This window comes from Echinops telfairi, unplaced genomic scaffold (assembly GCF_000313985.2).
Source record: "Echinops telfairi isolate 266 unplaced genomic scaffold, ASM31398v2 ScPeMD7_7469;HRSCAF=8507_1, whole genome shotgun sequence".
Taxonomy (NCBI): domain Eukaryota; kingdom Metazoa; phylum Chordata; class Mammalia; order Afrosoricida; family Tenrecidae; genus Echinops; species Echinops telfairi.
In genome coordinates this window covers 11366305-11391341 of record NW_022111373.1, presented here as the reverse complement: position 1 = coordinate 11391341, position 25037 = coordinate 11366305, and the positions used below count along the sequence as shown (strand labels likewise).

General features: G+C 38.4%; 1 protein-coding gene and 1 pseudogene across 1 annotated transcript in view; one reads left to right on the top strand and one right to left on the bottom strand.

The window, feature by feature from the left end:
- ADAMTS19 (ADAM metallopeptidase with thrombospondin type 1 motif 19) overlaps positions 1–25037 on the top strand; it is a 208304-nt gene that overhangs the window by 24912 nt on the left and 158355 nt on the right. Inside the window, exons 6-7 of the mRNA XM_045285048.1 lie at positions 8525–8568; positions 18436–18499. Of these exons, the coding sequence (XP_045140983.1) occupies positions 8525–8568; positions 18436–18499 (108 nt within the window). The remainder of the gene's footprint in view (positions 1–8524; positions 8569–18435; positions 18500–25037) is intronic.
- Positions 4480–5606, bottom strand: LOC105978503 (annotated as a pseudogene).

Here is a 25037-nt window from a genome sequence, read left to right as displayed (position 1 = left end):
GTTGGGCATCCTCAATTCTAACGAACTGCAGCACGTGTGCAGAGTAGAACCACGGAAAACGTTTCAAGGCTGTAGCTTTTACGCAGCTGATTCCCAAGCCTGTGTCCCATGACACCTCTTGCTGTGTATGAACTGCCCACTGTTAGGCTCTAAGTCAAGCTCTTAAACAGCACACCACCCAGGCCCCTCTCCTGTGAGAAACTATCATACTGGCATGATTTTTATTTTTTAAAGCTGCAGAATGGTAAATTTTTCCTAAACATTGGGTATTACTTCAATAAATTAAGTTCAGGTTAAGGCAATACTGTGTTTTATACGAATTATACATTATGGTATTTAAGGTTATACTTGATCGTTTGGTATTTAAGGTTATGCTTGATAAATGGTAAATGTTTTCCTAAATATTGGGTATTACTTCAATAAATTAAGTTCAGGTTAAGGCAATACTGTGTTTTATATGAATTATACATTATGGTATTTAAGGTTATGCTTGAGCTTTTATGCCATGTTTACTCCGCTCTCCATTCTTTTAATTACCAAGAGTTGAGTTTTTATTTAATCCTTGGATATTTTCTCTGTCTGGAATTTTCCATAATGGCAAACATGCTTAGTAGTTCACAATTGGTATTAAAAATCATCCTCCCCTAATTAATTCTTTTCTATGGTTACTCACAAATTATATACTTAATAATATCCAGCCTTCGGAGGGAAAATAACACATTTTTTTGTAGTAACAAACTGCTTAACTAAACTCACTCAACTCACCGTCATTGAGTCTACTCCGAGTCCTGCTGAGTCCATGTGACGGAGTGCAACTGCTCTTCGGACTTTCTGAGACTGTAAATCTTTAGGGAAGTATAAAGCCTCATCTTTCTCTCATGGAATAGCTAGTGGTTTTGAACTGCTGACCTTGTGATTAGCTGCCCAACACATAACCTAACATACCACCAGTGCTCCCATAAGCCACTGCATTAAAAAATAATTTATAACTAAAGAAATAGTAGCCCCAGTGGTGCTATTGGGTAAGAATGCACTGCTAACTGCAAGGTCTGAGGTTCAAAGTCAACAGCTGCCCTGAAGGAGAGAGATGAAGCTCTCTGCTCACTCAGAGATTTACAACCTTGAATACCTTATAGAGAATCACTATGAGTTGGAATCAACTTTATGGCAGTCAGTTTAGTGTTTGTTTACTTAAAAATAGTAACATAATAATAGTTGTAGACATTTTTGAAAAAATATTTAATATCTGTTCTTTTTATTGTGGCAATAATGTAGTCTTTCTAAGGGATGGATAAAAACAGCAGCTGCATAATAAGAAATATAGTAAAATGATGATCTGGTGTTATTCTTACTTTTTATATATGTGAATCATTTTATCTGGAGCTGTTACAGCTCTTATAACAATCCATACATAAACTGTATCAAGTGCATTTGTACATATGTTGCCATCATCATCTTCAAAACACTTTCTTTCTACTGGAGCCCTTGATATCAGCTCCTCTTTTTTTCCTCCCCACCCTCATGAACCCCCGATAAATTATAATTTTCATATCTTACACTGTCCACTGTCTCCCTTCACCCATGTTTCTGATCCTTTTGGTCAGTTCCACCTTTCTCCCCCTTCTTCCCCCACATTCTCCCTACCCTCCTGGTATCACTACTCCCATTGTTGTTCCTGAGGGGTTTTTCTGTTCTGGATTCCGTGTGTCCAGAGCCCTTATCTGTACCAGTGTACATACGCTGGTCTAGCCGGATTTGTAAGGTAGAACTTGTAGGATGCAGGGGGATGGTGGGTGGTGACGGGCATTCAAAACTAGAGGAATGTTGTGTGTTTTCTCGGTCTTATATTGCACTCTGGCTGACTAGTCCCTTCTTTGTGATCCTTCTATGAGGGATGTCCAGTTGTCTACAGATGGGCTTTTTGTCTCCACTCCGACCCCACTCATTCCCATCGGTATGGTTGTTTTGAGTCTTCTGATGCCTAATACCTCATCCTGTCAACACCTTGTGATCACTCAGGCTGGTGTGTTTCTTCCCTATGGGCTTTCTTATTTCCCTGCTAGATGGCCACTTGTTTAACTTCAAGCCTTTAAGACCCCATAGGCTATATCTTCGAATAGCCAGGCACCAGCAGCTTTCTTCACCACATTAATTTATATACCCATTTTATTTTCAGCAATCATATTGGAAAGGTGAGCATCACAGAATGCAAGTTTATTAGAACAAGTTGTTCTTGCATTGAGGGAGGACTTGAATAGAGGCCCAATGTCCATCTGCTACCTTAATACTTAACCTATAAATATATGTACACAGACTATATTCCTATCGTTATATATTGATATATTTACATATGTGCGTGCTTATGTTTATACCTCTATAAATATCTCTTGCCTTCTAGTTCTTTCCTTTATGTTCTTTTACGTTCCTCCTGCCCCACTATCATGTTCAATCATCATTCAGCTCTCAGTAAATCCTTTTGGCGACATTGCCCTTGATCAAGCCCTACCAGGCCTCATATACCCTACTCGCCGTCAATTTTAGATCTCTTGTTCCCTTGTCCCTGGGTTTGTTAACAACCACTTCCTTTCCCTTGCTTCCCCCTCTCCAGTGTCCCCAGGATCTTCTGAATTGTTTATCCTGCCTATCTTATCTAGATAGACATGCAGAGACAATAATAAGCACAAAAACAAAACAGAGCAAAACAAAGCAACAAAAGAAAAGAAAACAACAAGACAATGACAAATATATATATTGCCTATAAATACTTCCAGGTCTGTTTGTTGACCTTTAGGAGTGTTTTCTGGTTGAGTCTGAGGAAGTGCCACACCCTGGCCCCAAAGTCTATTTTTGGTATTCCCTGGGGACTTCATTGCTTTGCTCCTCTTGCTGCTCTGTTGCATGCCCTTAGTGTTTCACCCTGGTGTGGAGGGGTCAGATCAAGCACTATTCTCATACCGTGTCTCCAGTCACCACAACTTTCTGATGTGACCACTCGACCTTGAATTTAGCTGGCCAAGCAGATGCTTTTGGAAGTCATTGTTTTGATTGGACCTTTCTTTTAAAGGCACCCTAACACGACTAAGCTCACCACTGAGAAAACGTGTCTGCAGCCAATGGAGTGATCACAGAGATACACTTAAACACATTTTATGTGGAATAAACCAATGCATGTATGAACTGTAACCCCCAATAGCAACAGTTTTTAACTTGCCTCATTTATAGATTTGACATGATATTTCTACATACATTCTTATATGTGCTTTAAACAAATCCACGAACATAACAGAACATCCATAGGGAAGATTCATTAAACCTGCTGGACCCTAACCAAATACCTTGAGGGAACGAGTTGCTGGACCTGGAGGCTCAGAACCATGGTCCTGGGGGTCCTCAGATGATTTGCTTAACATTATGCAGACAATGTCTTACAACCTACTTCCTCTGAAAAGTGTCTGATGTACCATGTAAACTTAAACTACTGGTCTTTCCCCACATCGAGCAAAGAGCGAAGAAAAACAAAGGAAAACATTAGTTCAAAGCACCATTGGCCAGCACGAGCCTCAGCAGTAATGACTCAGAGACTACAAGGACTAGACTGAGCCTGCTCCCACTGCGCTGAAATGGGTCATAGGAGGAATTCCAAGACAGATGTTTTTAGATGGGATCCGGTTGGTTCCCACTCATAGCAAGCCTATGAACGGATGAATGAAGATCCTCTGGTGCTGAGCCATCCTCGCAACTGTTCTTATTTGTTTGAGCCCATTGTTGCAACCACTATGTCATTTCATCTAATGGAAGATCGTCCTTGTTCCTTTTTTTTTTTTGGCTTCCCCTCTCCTTTACCAAGCATAACATCTTTTCCAGGGATCTGCCTTTCCTGTAACATGCCAAAAGTACATGAGATGAAGTACTGCCTCCCTTACTTCGAAGGAGCATGTGGCTGTGCTTATTTGTTCTTTTGGCGGTCCCTAGTAATTCCAATATTTTTCACTAGCGCTATAATTCAGAAGCATTGATTTTTCTTCTGTCTTCTTTATTCAATGTCCAACTTTCATATGCAGAAGAAGCAATTGAAAATATCATGGCTTGAGGCAGGCACACCTTAGTCCTCAATGATAATAGATCAAAAGTACATGAGATAACGACTTGCCACCCTTAATTCTAAGAAGCATCTGAATTGTAAGGGTCCCTTCTTTGGGCAGCCATGGGAATGTCAATATTCTTTACCAGCACGATAATTTAAATGCATTGGTACTTCTTTATTCACTGTACAAACATATTCATTTTTCTGTTTTCCTGTCTTATTCTTAGTAAGCTTCCTGGGCCCTAATATTTAGAAATAAATTAAGAGAGTTTTATATTACATGACAAAAGCCCAATGAATTCTCAATGTCTCAAGGTTCAGCACTTTGTTGAGTGCCATACAACCTCTACATGGCATAGTCTATGGGTGAGAGTTATTCTAAATACAAACAACCCTTAATTCTGTATCATAAATAAATCTGGAATAAAACCAAAAGCATAGAAAGAGTTGTCTCTTCAAAAATGGTCCATCTGCTCAGCAAGAAGCATTCTCTATTTGGCAAGAAGGACGAGGTTCCCATAAGCTTGGCAAACTCTCCCAATGTTAAGGATCCCTTTTCTGAATCTGTCTCCAAGGTCGAGGCCACCATTTCCTGTACCTCGTGTGACTGAAGCTCAGTCACCATGATGCTACCGTCAAAGCCCTTGGGGGGTAATTTCAGGGCATCCAGCAGCTTACAGGGACTCACTAAATCTTCGGGTGAGAGCAACTCCATCCCTCGAGCATGGTTTACTAAGCAGTGCACCTGTCAGTACCATTATGCCCCCTTATTCCTCGAAAGGCACCTTCAATGTTCTAGCCAGCTGTTTGGACAGCTGCATGTGGTACAATGTGCCTGAGCTGTAGGTTTCTATGGTAACTGGGTTAGTTAGTCCCACACTCAGCAAGTAGGATTTCAACCCCATGGTCTCCTCTTCTGTGATGATCCCTTGTTTGTCTTTCATTTTATTAGCAATTGATTTTGATAACGCTACCATTTCCTTATCTTTAATCATGAGCTTGATGAGGTCTTCAAAGGCTTTGATATGTTTTTTGTCCGTTTCTTTTATTTTTTTTCTGCCGGTTTCCTTTCAATGCCTACAATTGCCCTTATTTTTCCTGGCTGAGATCTTTTATTTGCTTGTCATGACTGGGAAACCATCATATTCTCCCATCTTCTGGATCATTCCCTTTGATAAGCACCTGTAAAACTCAATCTGGCCAGGTTCTTGGAAGGAGAATGTGATGAAGGAACTCTTGCTGTGCTGGAACGGGCCGGGTGCTTTGTTAGGCGAGCTGGGTGCAGATGAACCACTATTTTGGTACTTTCTTCAATTCCAGCTGCCTGTTCTTCAAGGAATACAATTCGAGAAAGAGGACTGGCCATGCAGCATGCATCGTTTTTCTGAATCTCCAAATCAATCAGTGTATACTAAGAAGGAGGGTTTCAGTGTCAAATTTTACTTTTTCTCTCCATGTTGATGTGCTCCCTGCCCTGCTGGGTTAGCAGGGTCTCTCTGATCTCCAGGAGGCCGCGGGTCCACAAGAATGGCCCATGGCCGCCACCACACTCTAGTGCAGGCACTCCTGGGCCACAAGCCCTGCGGCGCACCTAGTGTTCTTTGTGAATAAATGCACAGTTTAAAAAGTTAAGGAAAAATGACGTGGCAAATTGTTTTTCAGCTATTCTCATTTAAAAATTACTTTGGATATACTTGAAAAAGAATAACTTAAGAGAGTAAGAATATATAACCATGCAATTAAGTCGCTAAACATATAAACAAATATATATAAGCACTGATGGTTAAAAAACACAGCTATCTAACTCAAATGTTTAAAAATCATTTTCCTAAAAACAACCTTGAAAGAAACTATACTCTGAAATCACCTTTTAGCTAAATAGCAGGTTATTTCTGAAGCTAAAAACAACGCTTTGTTGACACTGTGCTCTTTCAAATAGAGCCACATGAGACACTGGCGCTTGAGACGTTAGGGCCCAGTGAGATGAAGCGAATGGGACTGGAAGAACTAGAGTCGAAAGGCTGAGAACGGTGACACACCCGGAAGAACGTAACCAGTGCCACGGAACAGTATTGTGGAGATTGTTGAAAGGGGACCTGCTCGTCTTTGAGGACTTCCAGCAAAGTACAATACAATTACAAAGAATTAAGACAGAATTACGACATCAGTCAAAGATAATTTTGAAAACTGTGGGAGGAGATTGCACTAAAATATTTAATGTCTGTGTGTTTTTCAGGAAGAGATTAAAGGTACTTTTTAATTTTGGCCTTTTTACATCATGTGGTAGACAGTACAGTGCTGTCTTCCCAGTGGTATATATGTGTAAACACCCATATCTGTGAATATATTATCTTCCATAACAGAAGAAACTATGCAGATATGATTCAGGGGAAGATTTTGAGATAAAGACATAATTCTAAATTACTGGGATCAGCTCAGTCTAACCACATGAGTCCATATAAGGGAAAGACAAAGCCAGAAGAGGCCGTGTTGGAGAAAGAAAGGTAATCATGGAAGCCGAGTTCAGAATGCTGCGATGGCTGGCTCTGAAGAGGGAGGGGGGCCCATGGGAAGAAACGAGGGCAGCCTGTCGAGCTAACACAGGACAGGGAACAGACTGTCCCCTGCAGCCTCCAGAGGAACATAATCCTGCTCACTTCTTGATTAAACCCAGGGAAACCCATTACCAATGATGAATCTCCAGACTGAAAGATAATCAACTTGAGTTGCTTTAGATACACAAATGTGTTACAGAAACAATAGAAAACTAATAGCGTGTGCTTCAGAATTCAAAAGGAACCACAAATTACAGTATTTGATACACCTTTCTAAACCAGTAACAGAAAATAAGGGAAGTGAATAGGGAAACTAAGAAAAACAGAGTGGACTTCTGGATTTTCAATCGAAAGGTCATATAGGATGATAGAAAAATCTAAATGTACCTATATTGAAATATAAAATGTAAAGAGACTCACTAAATAAATGATTATCTATTGAAATAAAGATATTATATAACAAAGCAGAGAATACCAGAAAGCTACTACCTGTGTTTTATTGACTAAACAAAGGCATTTGACTGTGTGGGCCATAAAAAATGATGGATGACCTTGAAAAGAATAGGAATTCTAGAACACTTTATTATGCCCAAGAGGAACTTGTCCATGGATCAAGAGGCAATTGTGAGAAAAGAACAGGGAATACTGCATGGTTTAAAATCAAGAAAAATGGGTGTCAGGGTCTTATCCTTTTACCACACTTGTTCAATCCACATGCTGAGCAAATCATCAGAGAAGCTGGCTTAGAAGACGAAGAGGGTGGCCTTGGCATTGGAGGAAGGCTTATTAGCAACCTATGATATGCACTTGACACAATCCTGTTTGCTGGAAGAAAGGAGGACTTGAAGCCCTTTCTAATGAAGATCAATGACTGCAGCCTTCATCGTGGACTACAACACAGTGCACAGAAAACCAAACTCCTCACAACTGGACCAATAGGTAGCATCATGATCCATGGAGAAAAGGTTGCAGTTGTCAAGGATTTTGTCTTGTCTGGATCCACAATCATGCTCATGGAAGCAGTAGTCAGGAAATAAAATGACATGTTGCATTAGGTAAATGTGCAGCACAAGATATTTTCAGAATATTGAAAAACAAGGATGTTGCTTTGAGAATTAAGTACACCTGACCCAAGCCATGTTTTTTTTTAATTGCCTCATCTGCATGTTGGACGCTGAATGAGGAAGACAGGGTAAAAGTGATGCATTTGAATTGCAGTGCTGGGGAAGAATACTGAAAGGACCTTGGCCTGCTGAAGAGACAACCCGTGTGTCATGGAAGACGTATAGCCAGGGTGTTCCTTGGCGTCAAGGATGGCAAGAGTTGGTCTTACGTACTTGGGACATCTTGTCAGGAGGGACCGGTCCCTGGAGAAGGACAGCATGCTTGGTAAAGTCGAGGTTCAGTGAAGGAGACAAAGATCCTCAAGGAGCTGGACTGACACTGTGGGTGCAACAACGAGCTCAGTCGTAGAACCATGGGAAGGAGGATGGTGCAGGGCCCTGTCCTGTTTTGTTTTGCGGTGCATCAGGTCGCTGTGAGTCAGACATGACTTCATGGTACCTAACCACAACGTTTTGGAGTAACAAACAGACAAAAAATAAAGCCTGTAAAATTTAAAGGAATATGAAATTTTATTTATGAAATATTATTTCTAAAATAGGATAATTTTGTCCCATGATTATATCAAGTACAAATGTGACACAATTTTAAATAGCTCACATTTTCTTAAATGCAGAAACAACTTATGCTGAAGCTCGGTTTTATTAAATTTTTGTATATAAAGCCTGTCATGTAATTAGTCATGTAACTATTAATTGAGTTGCATAATCTCTATTATTTGGAAAAGGACTTACCTTTACTTTGATGTTCTGTTTCTTTCTAGGAAAGATTTCTGTGTGCACAAAGACGAACCGTGTGATACAGTTGGTAAGTGCATCCAAAACCATCACAGTTTGAGGGAGTTGTGGGAAACTTGTCAAAACCTCATTTCAAATAAGATTATTGGAGATTTGTTGTTTCTATGTTATTTTTAGAATAGCATATATACCCCTCAGATTAGATATTTACCATAGATTAGTGACCTACTTTTTTTAAAAGCTGCAACTGAAAATCCTGTGGACCTCGTTTCTACTCCACTCCCCACGAGTTGGAATAGATTCTATGGAAATTGGGAAAACAGAAGATGGAGTAGCCTTTTCTACCTGGAAAAAATGCAAAAGTAATATTAAGAGGAAAAGAAAGAAAAATATATTGATTAAAAATTTAATGGTTTGAATAATTCTTTTTTCCCCTGTGACATCATTAGTACTGGCCTTGTCTCTAATTCCCTCAGTTTGTTATTGTTGCTGTTTTTAAAATTTTTCTCAATCTGGATGCCTTTTCTTCTACCAACCTTTATATATTGCTATTCTTCACAATTCCATACTTATATCTTTTCTATATGCTGCAAATATCATCCATCATCATAGATTTAAATCTAGAATCCCTAGACCTTTTATTATCCCCAAACTTGTTTGCCATTTTATCAAGCACCTTAAATTATTTTTATCTATATACCACTCCACTTTGTTTCTTTTAACTTACTACTTTTTAAATTTAACTTCAGATCCAAAATCTTTGAATTAATTCTTTTATGCTTCCCTTCCTGTTTCCAATATTCAGTTCTAAACGGCTGCCCAAGTGTAGGAATGCAATGTGAACATGTTCATCAGTTATTCATTAGCTCTCTCAGAGAGAGAGAGACAAGCTGGGGTGTTGTTAGGGCATCAGCCTATTCTGCCAAAGAAATGTGTTGAAAGCATGATTAATTATATTTTAAACTATTTCTAGCTATTAGTCCATAAATTAGTCTATATAGCCTCCTAATAATCAAGGTCTTAAAATCTTCTCTAAAAAATAACCAGGCCTCACAATTTTATATATATAACTAAACCTGCAAAGCAAGATTGTTTTAACATTATACGAACTATTTAAGAAAATAGAATAAGGGGGGATTTAGAATATATGTACATTTATTACCAAATCCTAAAGAAAATTATGTAAGAAGGAAAAATTATACTCACTTTCACTCAAAGAAAACCAACCCTGAACCAAATGTCACAGGTATTATCTTACAATGCTTTGAAAACTAACTAACTCGTGTTAGTTCATTCCAGATGTTCCAGAAATGCAATGAGAGTTTAATTTAGACACTCTTAAATGTAACCACATAATCCAGTTAGAGAGGAAAAACCTATGCAATCATCCCAGTAGATGAAGAAAAATCATTTCATGAAATTCACACCCATTCAAAAGAGCTCTCAGAAAAATAGAAAAAAACAAATCAAAAACCAAGGACTGATGAACCCCATACATAGTATTTCCAGATGTCCCTAAGCTGTTGCTTTATGTAGTGAAGCTTTGAAAGCCTTCCCTTTAAAATCACACACAAAGATATGCTGGCATTACTCTTTCCATTCAAGGATGTATCAGCAATTCCAGGCCTTCCAACAACATGAGTAATATGATGTTCGATATTAAAAATACTTTGCTGTTGCTGTTTGGTGCTGTGGAGTTTCAACTCATGATAACCTCATGTGACCGTGAAGGCAGGCAACTTTTATGGAAGTGGATTGCTAGGAGTTCTCTCTTAAGTCTTGCTAGGGGTGTTCTCTTAAGTCTTTGATGTTAGATGCCATTGAATCGATTCCGACCCGTAGCGACCCTATGCACAAAAGAAGGAAACAGTATCTGTTACTGCACCTGCCTCTTGATTTTTGCTATGTTTGGGCCCATTGTTGCAGCCAGTATATCAATCCATCGCCTGGAGGGCTTTCTTTCATGGAACAATATTTACATTTTAACACTTTAAAAAGAGATATCCCACAGCAGATTTACACAATGCACTACTTTGATTTACTGACAGCTGCTTCAATGGATGCTGATTATGGAGTCAAATAAAATGAAATATTTTGCCATTTCAATATTTTCTTCTTTTAATATGATATCCTGAGAATTTTTATTTTTGTCAAGCTGAGGTAGAACCCATACTGAAGCTTTAGTCTTGGATCTTCATCACCATGATGAATGCAATAAAAATGAAATAATAAGCATCTGTAAGGGAGAGAATCATCTTATTTTATGAGCTCTAATAAGCTATCACTTATCACCAATTTAAAAAAATACAATTATTACATAAATATCCAAAAGAAAACCAGTTTGATTAATTCTAGGTGCTAGCCTTTTTTGACTATACAGCACATCACAGTGTGAAATGATTTGAATCTTGGACATACGTATTTGTAAAACCAATAGCCAATAAGTGCTCCATGGGGGCATAGTGGTTCTGTGTCGGACTGCTAATCACAGGGCCAGCAATTCAGTTCTACCAGCTTCTCCAGGAGTCTGTCTACTGCCATAAAGATGACAGACCTACAGGAACAGTTAGCTTCTCTCCTGTAGTTCGCTGTAAGTTGAAATCAACTTGATAGCAGAGAGTATAACCAATGAAGAACCTGGTTGTGTAGTGAGTTGATGCTTTGAACTGCTAGCCACAAGTTCAACAGTTACCAGATGTTACCAGCTGCTCAGTGGGAGAAAGTTTTTCATTTGTTTGTTGTACAGCCAATAAAGTAGAAGGATGCAAATTAACGAGATAACTCATCCAAATGAGTGATAAAGAAACCAACAACAAGTAGGGATACTAAATAGAGCTAACGACACTAGCAGTTATTTCATTTTATTTTTATGGGACTAAACCAAGGTGAATTTAAAAAGGAAATATACTTAGTCTCATTAGTAATAAGGGAAATGCACATTCTATTCACAAAGAGATATATGTAGTCATACTGATAAAACTGAGAAATCAGGCATTACCAAGTGATGGGAATAATGTCATAATGATCGCATCATATCTATTTGTTTGTTCTATTTATTTTTAATTTTAGGGAGCATTGCGTAGCTCCACTATGCCTCTGGACTACAGTGACGTACGTGTTGCTGTAATCTTGGAAGCAGTGCTAATGGCATTTCAAAGCCGAACATTTCAGTTATACCATTGATTCAGCATCAATGGGAACAGGTATACACTTCACATATAAGTTGATGTATTCACATTGGAAGAGTACTGACCATATAATCTAAAATTGAGTTTGTGCATATCCTGTAACCATCATAACATTCTTAAGTACACATGAAAAAATGTCTAGGAGGTTTCTATGTGAACAGCAACAACAAAAAAGGAAATGAATGTTAATAGTCTTTATCAAGAATAAATTAATTAATATTTGAAAAATGATGAAATCACTGTACGTACGAAGTTCTGTCTTTTTGTGTGTGTCTGTATGTGTTTGATGGCGTAATGGTTAAGCACTTGTTTGTTCACTAAAAGATGGAAGATTTAAACCCACCAGTTTCTCTCAGGAAGAAAGAGTGGCAATCCATTCTGATAAAGGTTACAATCTAGCAGGCCTTGATGGATAGTTTTATTCTGCCCTGTAGGATAGCTATGAGGAAGAATTGACTAGGTAGAAAGGGGTTTTAAATATAATTTTGTACATATTTCACCTTCACTTAGGTATACAACCATATTTAGTCAACATTCCAATAGTGAGAATTGGTGTTATAGTCATAATGATCGCATCATATCTATTTGTTTGTTCTATTTATTTTTAATTTTAGGGAGCATTGCGTAGCTCCACTATGCCTCTGGACTACAGTGACGTACGTGTTGCTGTAATCTTGGAAGCAGTGCTAATGGCATTTCAAATCCTATTAGTGTCATCCACGGTGAACGGCTCAGTCTAAACCACTACTGACGCCGGGTTGGCCCCAACTCAGAGCAGCCCTATATATTGTTTCAAGACTGTAAAGCTTTACCGGAGCAGATAACCTTATCTGTCTCCAACAGAGTGCCTGTGGTTTTGAACCACCAACGTTGTGGTTAGCAGTTCAACACTTACCCGGTAGCACCACCAGATCTGGCAACCTACTTCTGAAACTTTTAGCCAATGAAAATTGAATGCGTAATAGTTGAACATTATCTAACAGTACCAAGAGACAAGCCCTGCAGATGGGAAGATACTGAAAATATTTACACAGTGGCTCAAATACAGCAATCATTGTGAGGGCAGCACGGAGTCATTTCTGTTCTACGCAGGGTCAGGTGAGTTAAAGCTGACTTGATGGCATTAACATCAGCAAAGACCTTTGGTTGTATATTGTAAGAGCTAGTCTTTTGGTCTCAGTACTTCTTTCCACTCTTAAGAACTATTGAAGACGTCCAACAGCTTTACTTTGTAAGTAATTTATATAATTTGTTCCCATATTAGAAATGAGATGAAAACACTGTAAGTCATTTCAATTGACAATAATAAACACCACACTGCCAATAAGATGCATGATCTCGGTGACCCTCCATAAAGTGAGTGCTCTGAACCTCCTTGCTTCTATTGCTTCATGTTAGAAGCTTCAATAATGTCTACCAGTCTCTTTCTGTCTCACTCATTAGGTTAGAGTGAATCACTTTATTCTTAAGTATGCTTCTGAGTATTCGGATTTAAGTACTTGGATTTTTTTCAAATAGGCCTACAGACCACCCTGGAAACAACTGCCATAAAAGAGCATAACCCAGAGCATGAGATGTATTTAACCAGCACTTTTATGTTGACCCTGTATAAGTGAGCATCTCCAGACACTTCCTTTCCCAAACACCAGTCTACACTCCAATTTAAGTTTCAGCACAAGTAATAATTTTTATTGGGTGAGAAGAAAAGGTCAACCCAATATTTTTAGTAGCTAAATGTTCATTCAATAGCACTTGTGACATTGTCTCGTGCATTGAACTATGAAGACTGAGAATAATTCAAGGAATTACTGGGATGATCGCTTTTAAATATTTTTATGTAAATATATTATTACTACGAAAACAATATTCATGTAGTATTCAATATTTTGACATCTACAATCTTTTGAAATAAAATAAGAGTGACATTTATTATTTTCTACATGAATTTCACTTCTTAAATTAATTGGTAGTGTTATTAAGTTGTTGTTGTTAAGTATCTTTGAATTGATTTCAACTCATCATGTCCCTGTGTGACACAGTAGAAGTACCATATAAGATAATTTTAGAGTTTCTTAATGGGGCAGATCACCAAGTTTCTATTTTCAGTGGAATCTCTTGGTGGGTTAAATACTAATCTTTCTATGAGTGACTGACTGGTTAACTGTCCTTCCCTATCAAAAATTTGAACCACTATCAAGTCAGCAAAAATCTGGATGATGAAGGAAGCATCAAACGAAGATGGAAAATATACAGTCACTGTACTAAAAAACAATTAGTCACTGTTCAATCATTTTAAGAGGAAACATTAACAATTAACGGCATTGGAGGGAGAAGTCCACGTTGCATGGAGGCACCTGACAAAAGCAAAGCTCCAGGAATTGAAAAAATACCAAATTATAAAGAATATCATATGTAGTAAACTTTTGCTGACGATTATTCAGCAACAGTTGGAGCTCCTAGAAATTCAACTTGGACTCAGAAGGGTAAATGAGGGCAATCCTTGCTCATGTCAGATATCTTGGTTGAAAACACAGAATACCGGAAAGTTGCTGACTGGCATTTTATTGACTTTGCAAAGGCAATTGACCTTATGGACCTTAACAAACTATGGAAAGCCTTGAGAAAAATAGGAATTCCAGAACACTTCATTGTGTTCATGTGCGACTTGTACATGCCTGAAGAGGCAGTCATGTAAACAGGACAAGGGCATAGGGCAGGGTTTAAAATCAGGAAAGGTGTACATCAGGGTTGTAACCTCTCAACAATTATTTAATCTGTATGGTGAAGAAATCATCAGAAGACTGGATTATATAAAGAATATTGTGGGATCAGGATTAAAGGAAGGCTTTTTATCTGCTCACTGTGAAGATGGCACAACCTAGCTTGTGAAAGTGTAAAGGACGCCAAACATTTGCTGATGAAGGCCAAGATATGGATTGCCACTCATGCAAAGTAGACCGAAATCCTCGTAACAGACCAATAGGTAACATCACGAGACATGTGATAAAGACTGAAGTAGTCTAGGATTGTGTTTTGCTTGGATTCACGAGCAAAAAGCATGGTAGCAGCAGTCTGTAGATCAAACAAGTCATTGTATTGGCTAAATCGGTACACTACCTCTTTAAAGCATTGAAAAGCAAGAATGTTACTTGGAGGATTAAGGAGTGCCTGGTGCAAGCCATGGTATTTATAATTGCCTCCTAGCCTCATAGGCATGTGGATGTTGGACACTGAATAAGGAAGAGAGAAGAATATTGAAGGACCATCAGTGGCCAAAAACCCAAGCAAATCTGTTTTGAAAGAAGTACATGCAGAAGGAGCCTTAGAAATGAGGATGGCAGAACTTCATCTTATGTACTTCAACTGGGTTTCAGGAGAGACTAATCCCTGAGGAGGACGTTGTGCTCAGTAAAGTATAGGGCAGCGAAAAAGAGGAAGATCCGAGAGAAAATGGGCGGACGTAGTGGCTGCAATGGTGGACGTGAACATAACAACAGCTGGGAGGAGGGTGCCGGACCGCGTAGCCTTTTCTTCTGTTGTGCCTCGTGCTACTGTGGGTCGGAACCGACACAAAGGTACCAACAAGAGGAATCACTTCGATTCTGATTTAGAGAGCCAAGTGGAGCGGTTCTATAGATTTTCTTGGCTATAATTCTTTATGGAAACACTGCATTTTCTTCTCTAAAGGAGTAGTTCGTCAATTTTAACCTTCTAACCTTTTTGATAGTAGCTCAATGCTTATCCATAAGGGCCCCTAACATTCATGACTAAACCAAACCAAGCTCACTGCCGTTGAGGTGAGTCCAATTCATTACTGCCCTGTAGGACAGGGAAGAATTTCATCTTGAATTTAGGAGACTGCATGTTTTTAGTATGTGAGCAGACCGATTCATCTTTTTCTTGATTATTGGCTCTACTCACTCATTCCCATGGAGTCAATTCTGACTCATAGACCATATAGGACAAAGTAGTCTTACTACTGTGGGTTTCTGAAACGAGTTCTTTATGGGAGTAGAGAGCCCTCTCTTTTTCCTGTGGGACAGCAGTAGGTTTGAAAAGCTGACTTTGTGGTTCAACACACTAAGCCATTAGGGCTCCTTTTGATGATCACTTCAAGAGTCCCTTAAGTGTGCAAGAGAGTTCAAGTGGAAGGCAACTGGCACAAAAGCTCATCACAAACAATATGATATATTTAAGGATGACTGCTGAAATTCTTGCCCACTTAACATTAATAAAATTTAAATTTTAGTATATCTTCAAACAAATGAGAAACATACATTAACCTTAAGGATATAAAATTTTATCTTAAAAAGATTATCATTTTGGAGATGCCTAGAGGTCATTATAATTGTGAGTAAGATGTATTCTATGCTGCTTAATGTGAAAGTCTGTAGAAACAGCAATAGAAGATTACATGATCTGAGACCAGAAGCCTGCCTTCCTCTTGGTGTTTGTCCTTATAGTAGTGGAGTTACACAATATTGTGATTGAGTAACTTCACTCACCACAGTTATTTCCAAGCCCATGCACTGTTCTATGGTTTTATAACTGTTTTTCAGGGATGTATTCTGTTGTGAGTCTGTACCAGAGTTTCTTTAACCATTCTTCTACTGATAGGCATTTAGGATGTTTCTAGCTTCTTGTTATTAGCAAATGTGTGGGAGTGAGTGTGGGAAGGTATATGCTTTCTCATGTTCTCTTTCATATATTTGGTGTATAAGCCATAGTGTGAGATGAAGCAGATGGCCGCTGTGCCAAGGATATGGAATTGGAGGTTGTTGTACATTGATTCGGATCTCTTGCTTTGAGGGTGTCCAATGAACGGTACAAAGACCAAGAAGTAGAAAACAAAAAAATGGAAGAATATGCTTAGCATATATTAAACTGGAAGAATTCAAGAAAAAGTCAAGCCTGGAGTTACAATATTGAAAGGTTCTATGAACAAAATATTGAATGATGCAGGAAGTATCAAAAGAAGATGGAAAGAATACACAAACTCACAGTACCAAAAAGAACTGTGCAACATTCTAACATTTCAGAAAGTAGCATTTGAGCAAGAACCAATGGTTCTGAATGGAGAAGTTCATGCTAAACTGAAAGAGCAAAAATCAAAGCTCCAGGAATCAATAGGATATTAATTGAAATATTTCAAAAACGTATTGAAGCACTGGCAGTAGTCCCTTGTCTGTGCCAGGTAATTTGGAAGACAGCTATTTGGCCAACTGGATTGAAGAGATCCATAATTGTACCCATTTCAAAAAATGATTCACCACATGCACAAATTAGAGAGCAATGTAATTAATATCACATGCAAGTAAAATTTTGTTGAAGAGTGGCCAACAGTGGTTGCAGAAAGATGTTGACAAGGAGCTGCCAGTGGTTAAGGCACGATTCAGGAAGCAGAACTAGGGATATCAGATGCTGACGTCAGATGGATCTTGGCTAAAAGCAGGAAATACCAGAAACATGTTTACTTGTGTTTTACGGACTACACAAAGGCATTACAGTGTATGGACCATAATAAACTGTGCACAACCTTGAGAAGAATGGGAATTCCAGAATACTTCATTGTGCTTATGAGAACTTGTACTTGAATCAAGGGTCAGATGTGGAAACAGCACAAATGAATACTGCATGGTATAAAATCAGGACAGGTGTGCGTCAGAGTTGTAGTCTCTCGCCCTACTTGTTCATTCTGTATAGTGAGCAAATCATCAGATAAGGTGGATTATATGTAGAAGAATATGGCATCAGGATTGGAGAAAAGCTTATTAACAACCTGTGATATGCAGATGACATAAGCTTGCTTGCTGAAAGTGAAGAGCACTTTCTTATGAAGATCAAGGCTTGCAGCCTTCAGTATAGATTATGACTCCACGTAAGGTAGATGCACATCCTCACAACCTGACCAAGAGGTAATATAACGATCAAAGGAGAGAAGATTGAAGCTGTGAAGAATTTTATCTTGTTTCAATCCACAATCAATGCACATGGAAGCAGCAGTCAAGAGATCACATGGTGTGTTACATTGAGTAAATTTGCTGAGCAAGATCTTTTCAGAATATTGAAAAGCAGCGATGTTACTTTGAGGACTAAGGTGTGCCTGACCCAAACCATGGTACTTTCAATTGCCTCATATATATGTGAAATTTTGACATTAAATAAGGAAGACCGAAGAAAAGTCACTGCATTTAAATGTTCATCATGTCAAAGAAGACTGAACTTACTGTGGACAGTCAAAAGATAAAACAGTTCTATCTTGGACGAAGTACGCCAGAGTGCTCGTTATTGGCAAGGGTGGCAAGATTTCATCCTACATACTTTGGATGTGATGTTAGGAGAGACCATTTTCTGGCGAAGGACATAATGATTGGTAAACTAAAGGGGCATGAAAGAGAACAAGGCTCTCATAAAGGTGGATTGACACATCGGCTGCAACAGTGAGATCAGGCATCGGATCAATTGTGAGGATGGCACAGGACCGGGAAGTGTTTTGTTCTGTGGGGCTCGGGCCACCGTGGACTGAAATCAACACCACGCCACCAAACAGCAACATGCACATATGAATTTGGCACTGACAATGAACATCGAAAGGACCGTGGACTAGCAACAGAGTAAAAAAAATCTGTCTTGGAAGAAGTACAGTCCGAGTGCTTCTCAGAGGCAAGGATGGTGAGATTTTGTTACACAGCAATGGAAAACTAATGAATGTAGACAAAAGAATATATAGTGTTTCATACTGATTGAAGGTTTGCTGAAGGAAAATGAAGTTGCTTTCACAGACAGTATCCCCATGGCCCCCCGTGATGCAGGGTAAGAAGGAATAACTTCACGGAGTAGAAAGGGAGGGGTGGAATACGTGAATAAGTGGAATAGCAGCAGCTTGAAATAGAGGTAGATGCACTAAGTCACTGGTCCTGGAGCAAGGACGATCAGGAAAAAATCATGGGAATCAGATATTCTGGAGATTCGACATTTTCTACTGTTTGCAATAAAAAGATCTATGAAGTTCACCTACTGACATGATGATTATAATTATAAAATGTATTCATATCAAAAGTCTTTTTAAAAATAGTTTTCTGACATATAATTCATATATCATGCACCTCAATAGTTAGCTCATCAAGCATTTTTAAAGGAAGCATGAATAATAATTACTACTGGGCAAACTGGGATGTCCAAAGCAAACTAGCCTTCTTGCCATCCGACTATGTTCTTAGGATGATGCGTTGACATATTGGTCAGAGTTTTAAGTTGTGTATTTAAAAAGTACTTGTTTCAGAAATATTTAGCCATCACAGTTATTTCTGTAATTTAGGTATGCTTTCGTTCTTCAATAATGCTAGTTAGATTTCTAGGAATTAGCACATTAATACTTGCTGCATGTATCGGAAATTTGTGTCACACTGTTTCCCATCCCCCCTTTTTCTCAGTGCAGATGTCCACAGATTGGTGCCTCTAACTACCTAACCCTATACGCCTGAATTTTTAATTTCAGGAAAAAAGTTATTTTTGTTTTTATTCTTTACTTTCATAGTTATCACTCTGTATTATAAACATATATAATAAATGTTACAAAAACGTCGCCCTTGGCGTTGTAGGGCTGACTGAGTTTCAGGCATCTCATATATAAAAAGGGAGATGGTAGCACATGCACAAAAATCCCTATCTAAAAAGCCTGGCACCATACTCGAGAGATAAGATGAGCAATGCCTATGTCATTTCCTTCTTCATTTTTTAAAAATTGGAATATTAAGAATGAAGAGGAAAAAAGCAACAGAAATGGTAAATGGTTTTGTAAACACAATAGTCTATTTTTCTGTTCTTAAATGTTTAAAATACATTCACTGGTCCTGTGGCGTTCTCACAGTCGGTAATGTTTGCCTCTACTTCTGCAGCCCCTGAGCTGACCCATCTCAGTGATGGTCTTCCTCATACTTTTACCCTTTACTTCACCAAGCTTGATGTCCTTCTGTAGGAACTGGTCTCTCTTTTCTTTTCTTTTTTCCTTCTCAGCCCTATCATTAGCCCCGCCCTGGCTCTTAGTTGCTCCCTGGTCTCTTTTGATAACACAACCAGAGCATAAGCAGTGATGTCTCACCGTGCAGGCTTCTACAAAGCATTCTGACTTTACTTCTTTCAAGAGAGACTGCAAAGTCTACATTAATAAACCGGGAGAAAATATCTGTAGATCAAATACCCAGAAAGAAGTTCTTATATTCAAGATACAAATATATACATGAAGAACTCTAAAATTTTAGCCTGGAGAAAACAAACAACTCAATCTTATACTGTACCAAAGACTGGAAGAACCACTCAGGTAAAAAGACAACAAACTTGTTTGACAACTGACTTTTGTAACAATTGTATAGTATTGCTGGGCGTGATTGAACTATGGAGTGATATACCATACTAATTAACTCCCAATTAAAAAAAAATAAAGATGACAAACACGAAAATATGTTCAGCATCCTTTGTCATTCCTAAAGCAAACAAAGCCCTTGCCCTAGAGGCCAGGGTAGAATTGGTGCAGAGGACTTCCAAGCTTATGATGCTTTACGGGAACAAGCTACCTTCTCTTTCACCCATCGAACTCTCAGTTAGTAGCCCAGTACTAGACGCAACACGGGACAAAAGCATTTGTTAGTAGAAGCATGCAAATTAAAACCATAATTTATTATCCTGAATAAAATGTGCAAGACGGACAATACTAAGCATTGAGGAGGATGGAGAGTAAATGCTGCTTTCACATATTTTTGTTGAGCATGCAGCATTTCAAAAGGCAACTATACAATTACCGTATATCCAATCAATCTCATTGTTAACATAAATATTTAAATCCCCCCAAGCCTAGTCATGATTACTTTGAACAGCTCAATTCTTAATTGCCACAAAGTCAAAAGAGTCTAAATACACTTCATTAGATGGATACAGTACCTTAAAGATGCACAGTACATTCACATAATGAGATATTAGCAAAGGTGGTAAAATTTCGAGTCCCCGGAGAAGGACATGTCCCTGGGGAAGTGGATGACCAAGAATAAGGCCAATGAGGTGGGGTAACACAAGGCCTGCACCAACGGGTTCAGCCACACCAAGGACGGTGAGAATGGAGCATGCGCAGACTGTGCTTTGTTGTGTATTTACATCGGTCTGGGCTGAGTCGGAGCCAAATGGATGACACCAAATATAACAGCAATCAGCACTGATCTGGCACGCACGGAGTGGGTGCATATCAGTTATGAGTTTCTCATAGCTTTCATCCAACTCTCTTCCATTAGACTTTACTTTCTTTGTGGTCAGGGGTCTTGACTCAATGCATGCCTGCGTCCTCAGAACATAGCACTGCGTCTTGATAACTCCACGTGCTCAGCCTATGGACAAGGGGGCTTCAAAAAATGTTATGGAAAATTATCACCTTTTAACTCCATTTTCTCACAAACTTTTTGAAGACCCCTCATGTTTCTCAATATAACTTACTGATAAGGAAATAACATCTTTTCCATGGTTAATAATAAAAGCAAGGCTGAATTTATTATCTTTTTTATTTCTTGGCTGCTGCTCTTATTAGGCACTGACCAGAACATAAATCAGACACTTTATATTTCTATTTTGGCAAGACATTTGCAGGAGTATACTTGGCTGTATAATTCTTAAGGAACTAGCATCAGAAGTGGTTGGTAAGCTATTTCTCTTCTCAGGACTCTTTACCATTAAACCTCACTGCCATTGAGTTGATTCCAACTCAGCACCTCTATAGGACCGGGTGAACCTCCCTGTGGTTTTCTGAGCCTGTAACTCTTTATATATATATATATATATATATGCACACACACACACACACAATACATATATATGTATAAAATTATTTCATTCGGGGCTCGTACAATTCTTATCACAATCCATCCATCCATCCATTGTGTCAAGCACATATGTACATTCGCTGCCCTCATCATTCTCAAAACATTTGCCTTCTACTCTAGCCCCTAATATCAGCTGCCCATTTTCTCTCTCCCTCCCCACTCCCCCCTCCCTTATGAACCCTCCATAATTCACAAATCATTATTGTTTTGTCATAAGTTACACTGTCCGATGTCTGCCCCCACCCTCTTCTCTGCTGTCCATCCCCCAGGGAGGAGGCTATACGTAGAATCTTGTCATCGGTTCCCCCTTTCTACCCCACATTCCCTCCTCCCTCCAGGCCTCGCCCCTCTCACCACTGAGCCTGTAGCTCTTTCTGGAAGTGGAAAGTCTCATCTTTCTCCCACAGAGTGGTTGGTGATTTCAAACTGCTGACCTTGCAGTTAGCTGTCCACATAGTACTTATCATTAAAGAATAATTTAATTACAACATTTTGTTTCTATCAAAACATAGTATAATTCATGCTGATCAACACAATATGGATGTGAAATTATGCTCTGAACCAACTAAATTATTGAAAAATATACGTTACAAATAAAATTCCATTTTTGTTTATTCTTTATCATAATATGTTTTTCTTATTGCTAATTAGTTCCTTGAGAAACAAATCTCAATTTAAAAACTCCTCAAAGTCTTATTTGTATTTCCAAGAGTTTTGAGTATAAGAATCTGAAAGTATCAGATTTGTGTTTAATTACATGTTTAATGTAATGCCAGTGAATTTTTTTTTACAATATTTGTTCAGCATTTTGAAAGTGACATAGATGTGTGGCTACATTACTTCATTGACATTGTTACATCACTTTACAAATAAAATGGTTAATGATTTCATCTTTACTGTTTTTCTGAGAGACTAGGATATGTTTAAATTATGTTATTCAGATTAATTAACATCCCCACCAAACCCAAAACCCACTGCCATAGTCTACCCCGACTCAGACCCTATGCAGAGTTTCTGAGACTATATATCTTTCTGGGAGCAGTCTCATCCTTCTCCAACAGAGTGGCTGGCAGGGTTGAACCATCAACCTTGTAGTTAGCAATCCCACAAGTAGCACCACCAGGGGCTCCATGACAATTCCTAAAGTTAGGCATTACTCCCATTTTACTGTAGGGAAACTGAGGCTTAGAATAGAGCACTAACTTTCAGGTGGTCACAAAGGTGAAATATGAGACTACGATGCACACCCTAAAGTTTATAATATGAGACTACCTAGTCTTAAAACTAGATTTTTGCATTATGCCTTCTTTATATTTAATGGGGAAAAATAGAACACAAAATGGCCATTGAACTTTAACCTTAATTTCAGAAAGTATAAAATTGCCTTTGAGAATATTTTAAAGCAGCCTATTTATTATAAATCACTTCATTTTAAAATCTAGACTGTCGAAACACTTTATAACTTAATACCTAGATTTGAGAACATTACATTAAATATCATTCATATTGCTTCACTTAGTAGAAGCTTTCTACTAAAATAAAAATAAAAATTCACTGATGTAAAGTAACAAACGTAACAAAAAGGAAAAAAAATAAAAAGATGAATAAAATAAAAATTGATGAAATGTAAAAAAATAATTTAAAATATGATGGACAATGTGCCATTCTGTTTTAAAGTGTGGTTTGGTCTATAGGTTTAACTGCATGCTATTAGTTGTTTTACTAGTAGACTAAAAGAGCAATTTATGTAGTTATTTTTTAGTAGCACAATAATTTTAGTTTTAATTGTCCTTGTTTAATGCCTTCAGACATGATTACATTATAACATTATAAAAATGTTAGCCAAAATTCTTGATTTATATGCAAGCAGAACACTTACTCATTTCCAACTGTCTCCTTAAACTTATTTCATAAAGTTTTCTGTGATTCATCTTACCTATTTTCTAAAGTCATAATAGTTTGTTAATCTCTAAGGCAGATGAAATCAGTAAACTTAATTCTGAATGTACAAGGGCAAGAGAAGGAGGGAGGGAGACACAGGGGGAGACATTTAAAAAACCTAGAAATTAGTATTTTGGTTTTTAAATTAACATAATAAAGAGAACATCAACGTTCAGCTTTGTGGTAGCCTGTGCAGCACAATTTTTATTACTGATTTACAAGATTGAGATCTGTGAGATATCTACCACATAGGACTTTTGCAGTGTGCCACAAACACTCTATTTTCATAGCTTCTCTGAAATCTCAATTACGCATTTCAGATGGTATTATTAACTATATACAAAGCCATCACAGTACACACTAGAAGGATTGGAGTCTGGTTTAACCTCTTAAATCCTTTCATGAGAGATTGCCAGTCCATTTACGGAATGGAGATGAGACATGAATGGAGTCTAGAGGAAATCTAGATAGCAAGAGCTAAACAGCAACTAATGGGCACCCATTTTTAGAACCAGTACTCCTGTGATACAAACATGAATTTGGATTCACAATGATCCTATAGGAGAGAGCAGAATTGGTCCCTGGGGTTTCTAAGGTTGTCTTTTCAGGAGCCTACAGCCCATTTGTCTTTAACAGAACAATAGGACTTCTTGGTTTGCAACCCAAAACTTAACCCACTGTGCAATAAGGAATCTTACAAAACAAGCCAAAGCAAACACCAACAATAAAGCTTATTTTTGAATCCTTCACCATGGTATCCTCCCTGCCGCTCACAATAATCTTCTCCCTCAGCTCACCCTACATCCTATCCTCCCATGGCTACCCCGTCTTTCACTGTTTCTCCAAACAATTTACCTGCACCATCGTTCATATCCTTCTGACATCACATTAAGGTTTCATAAAAATGTATAAAGATTTTTAAAAGGTTTATATATGTTAGGTAGTTCAGAGTTCACTCAACTTGCATCACTTCTTAAAAAATATAAAATGAGTGTCCCAGTGTTTTATTTTGCTTTAGGGGAAAATATATAAGAAGAGTGTGAATTGAGAAGCAGCACTGGGGTCATGACAGTTGGGGGTGAGGAAGCCTCAGGAATAGAGGAATATGATGTCTTTCATTGATGCTTTACTGCACCCTGGTTGACTCATTCCTCCCCTGTGGACCCTCTGTGGGGGGATTGCTCCACTGTCTACAGATGGGCTTTGGATCTCTGCTCCAACCCCGCCTCATTTTCAAGGGGTGTTTTGTTTGTTTGTTATGTGTCTTCTGATGCCTAGACTAGGGCGTTTAAACAGGTATAGGTAAGAGATGGGGCCTCATGAACCCCGGGATCCAGAAACAGGAGTGGGGATAGTGGTACCAGAAGAGTAGGGAGAAGTGGGGGAAAGGAATGGTGAAAGGGGGAATCAATGGCAATGGTGGACACTTAACCATACACCCCATTACAGGAGGAAGAACAACAGAAAACATGGGGGAAGGAAGACAGATGGTGGTCAGTGTGTGATATGAAAATAATAATAATTTGTGATCCATCAAGAGGTTATGA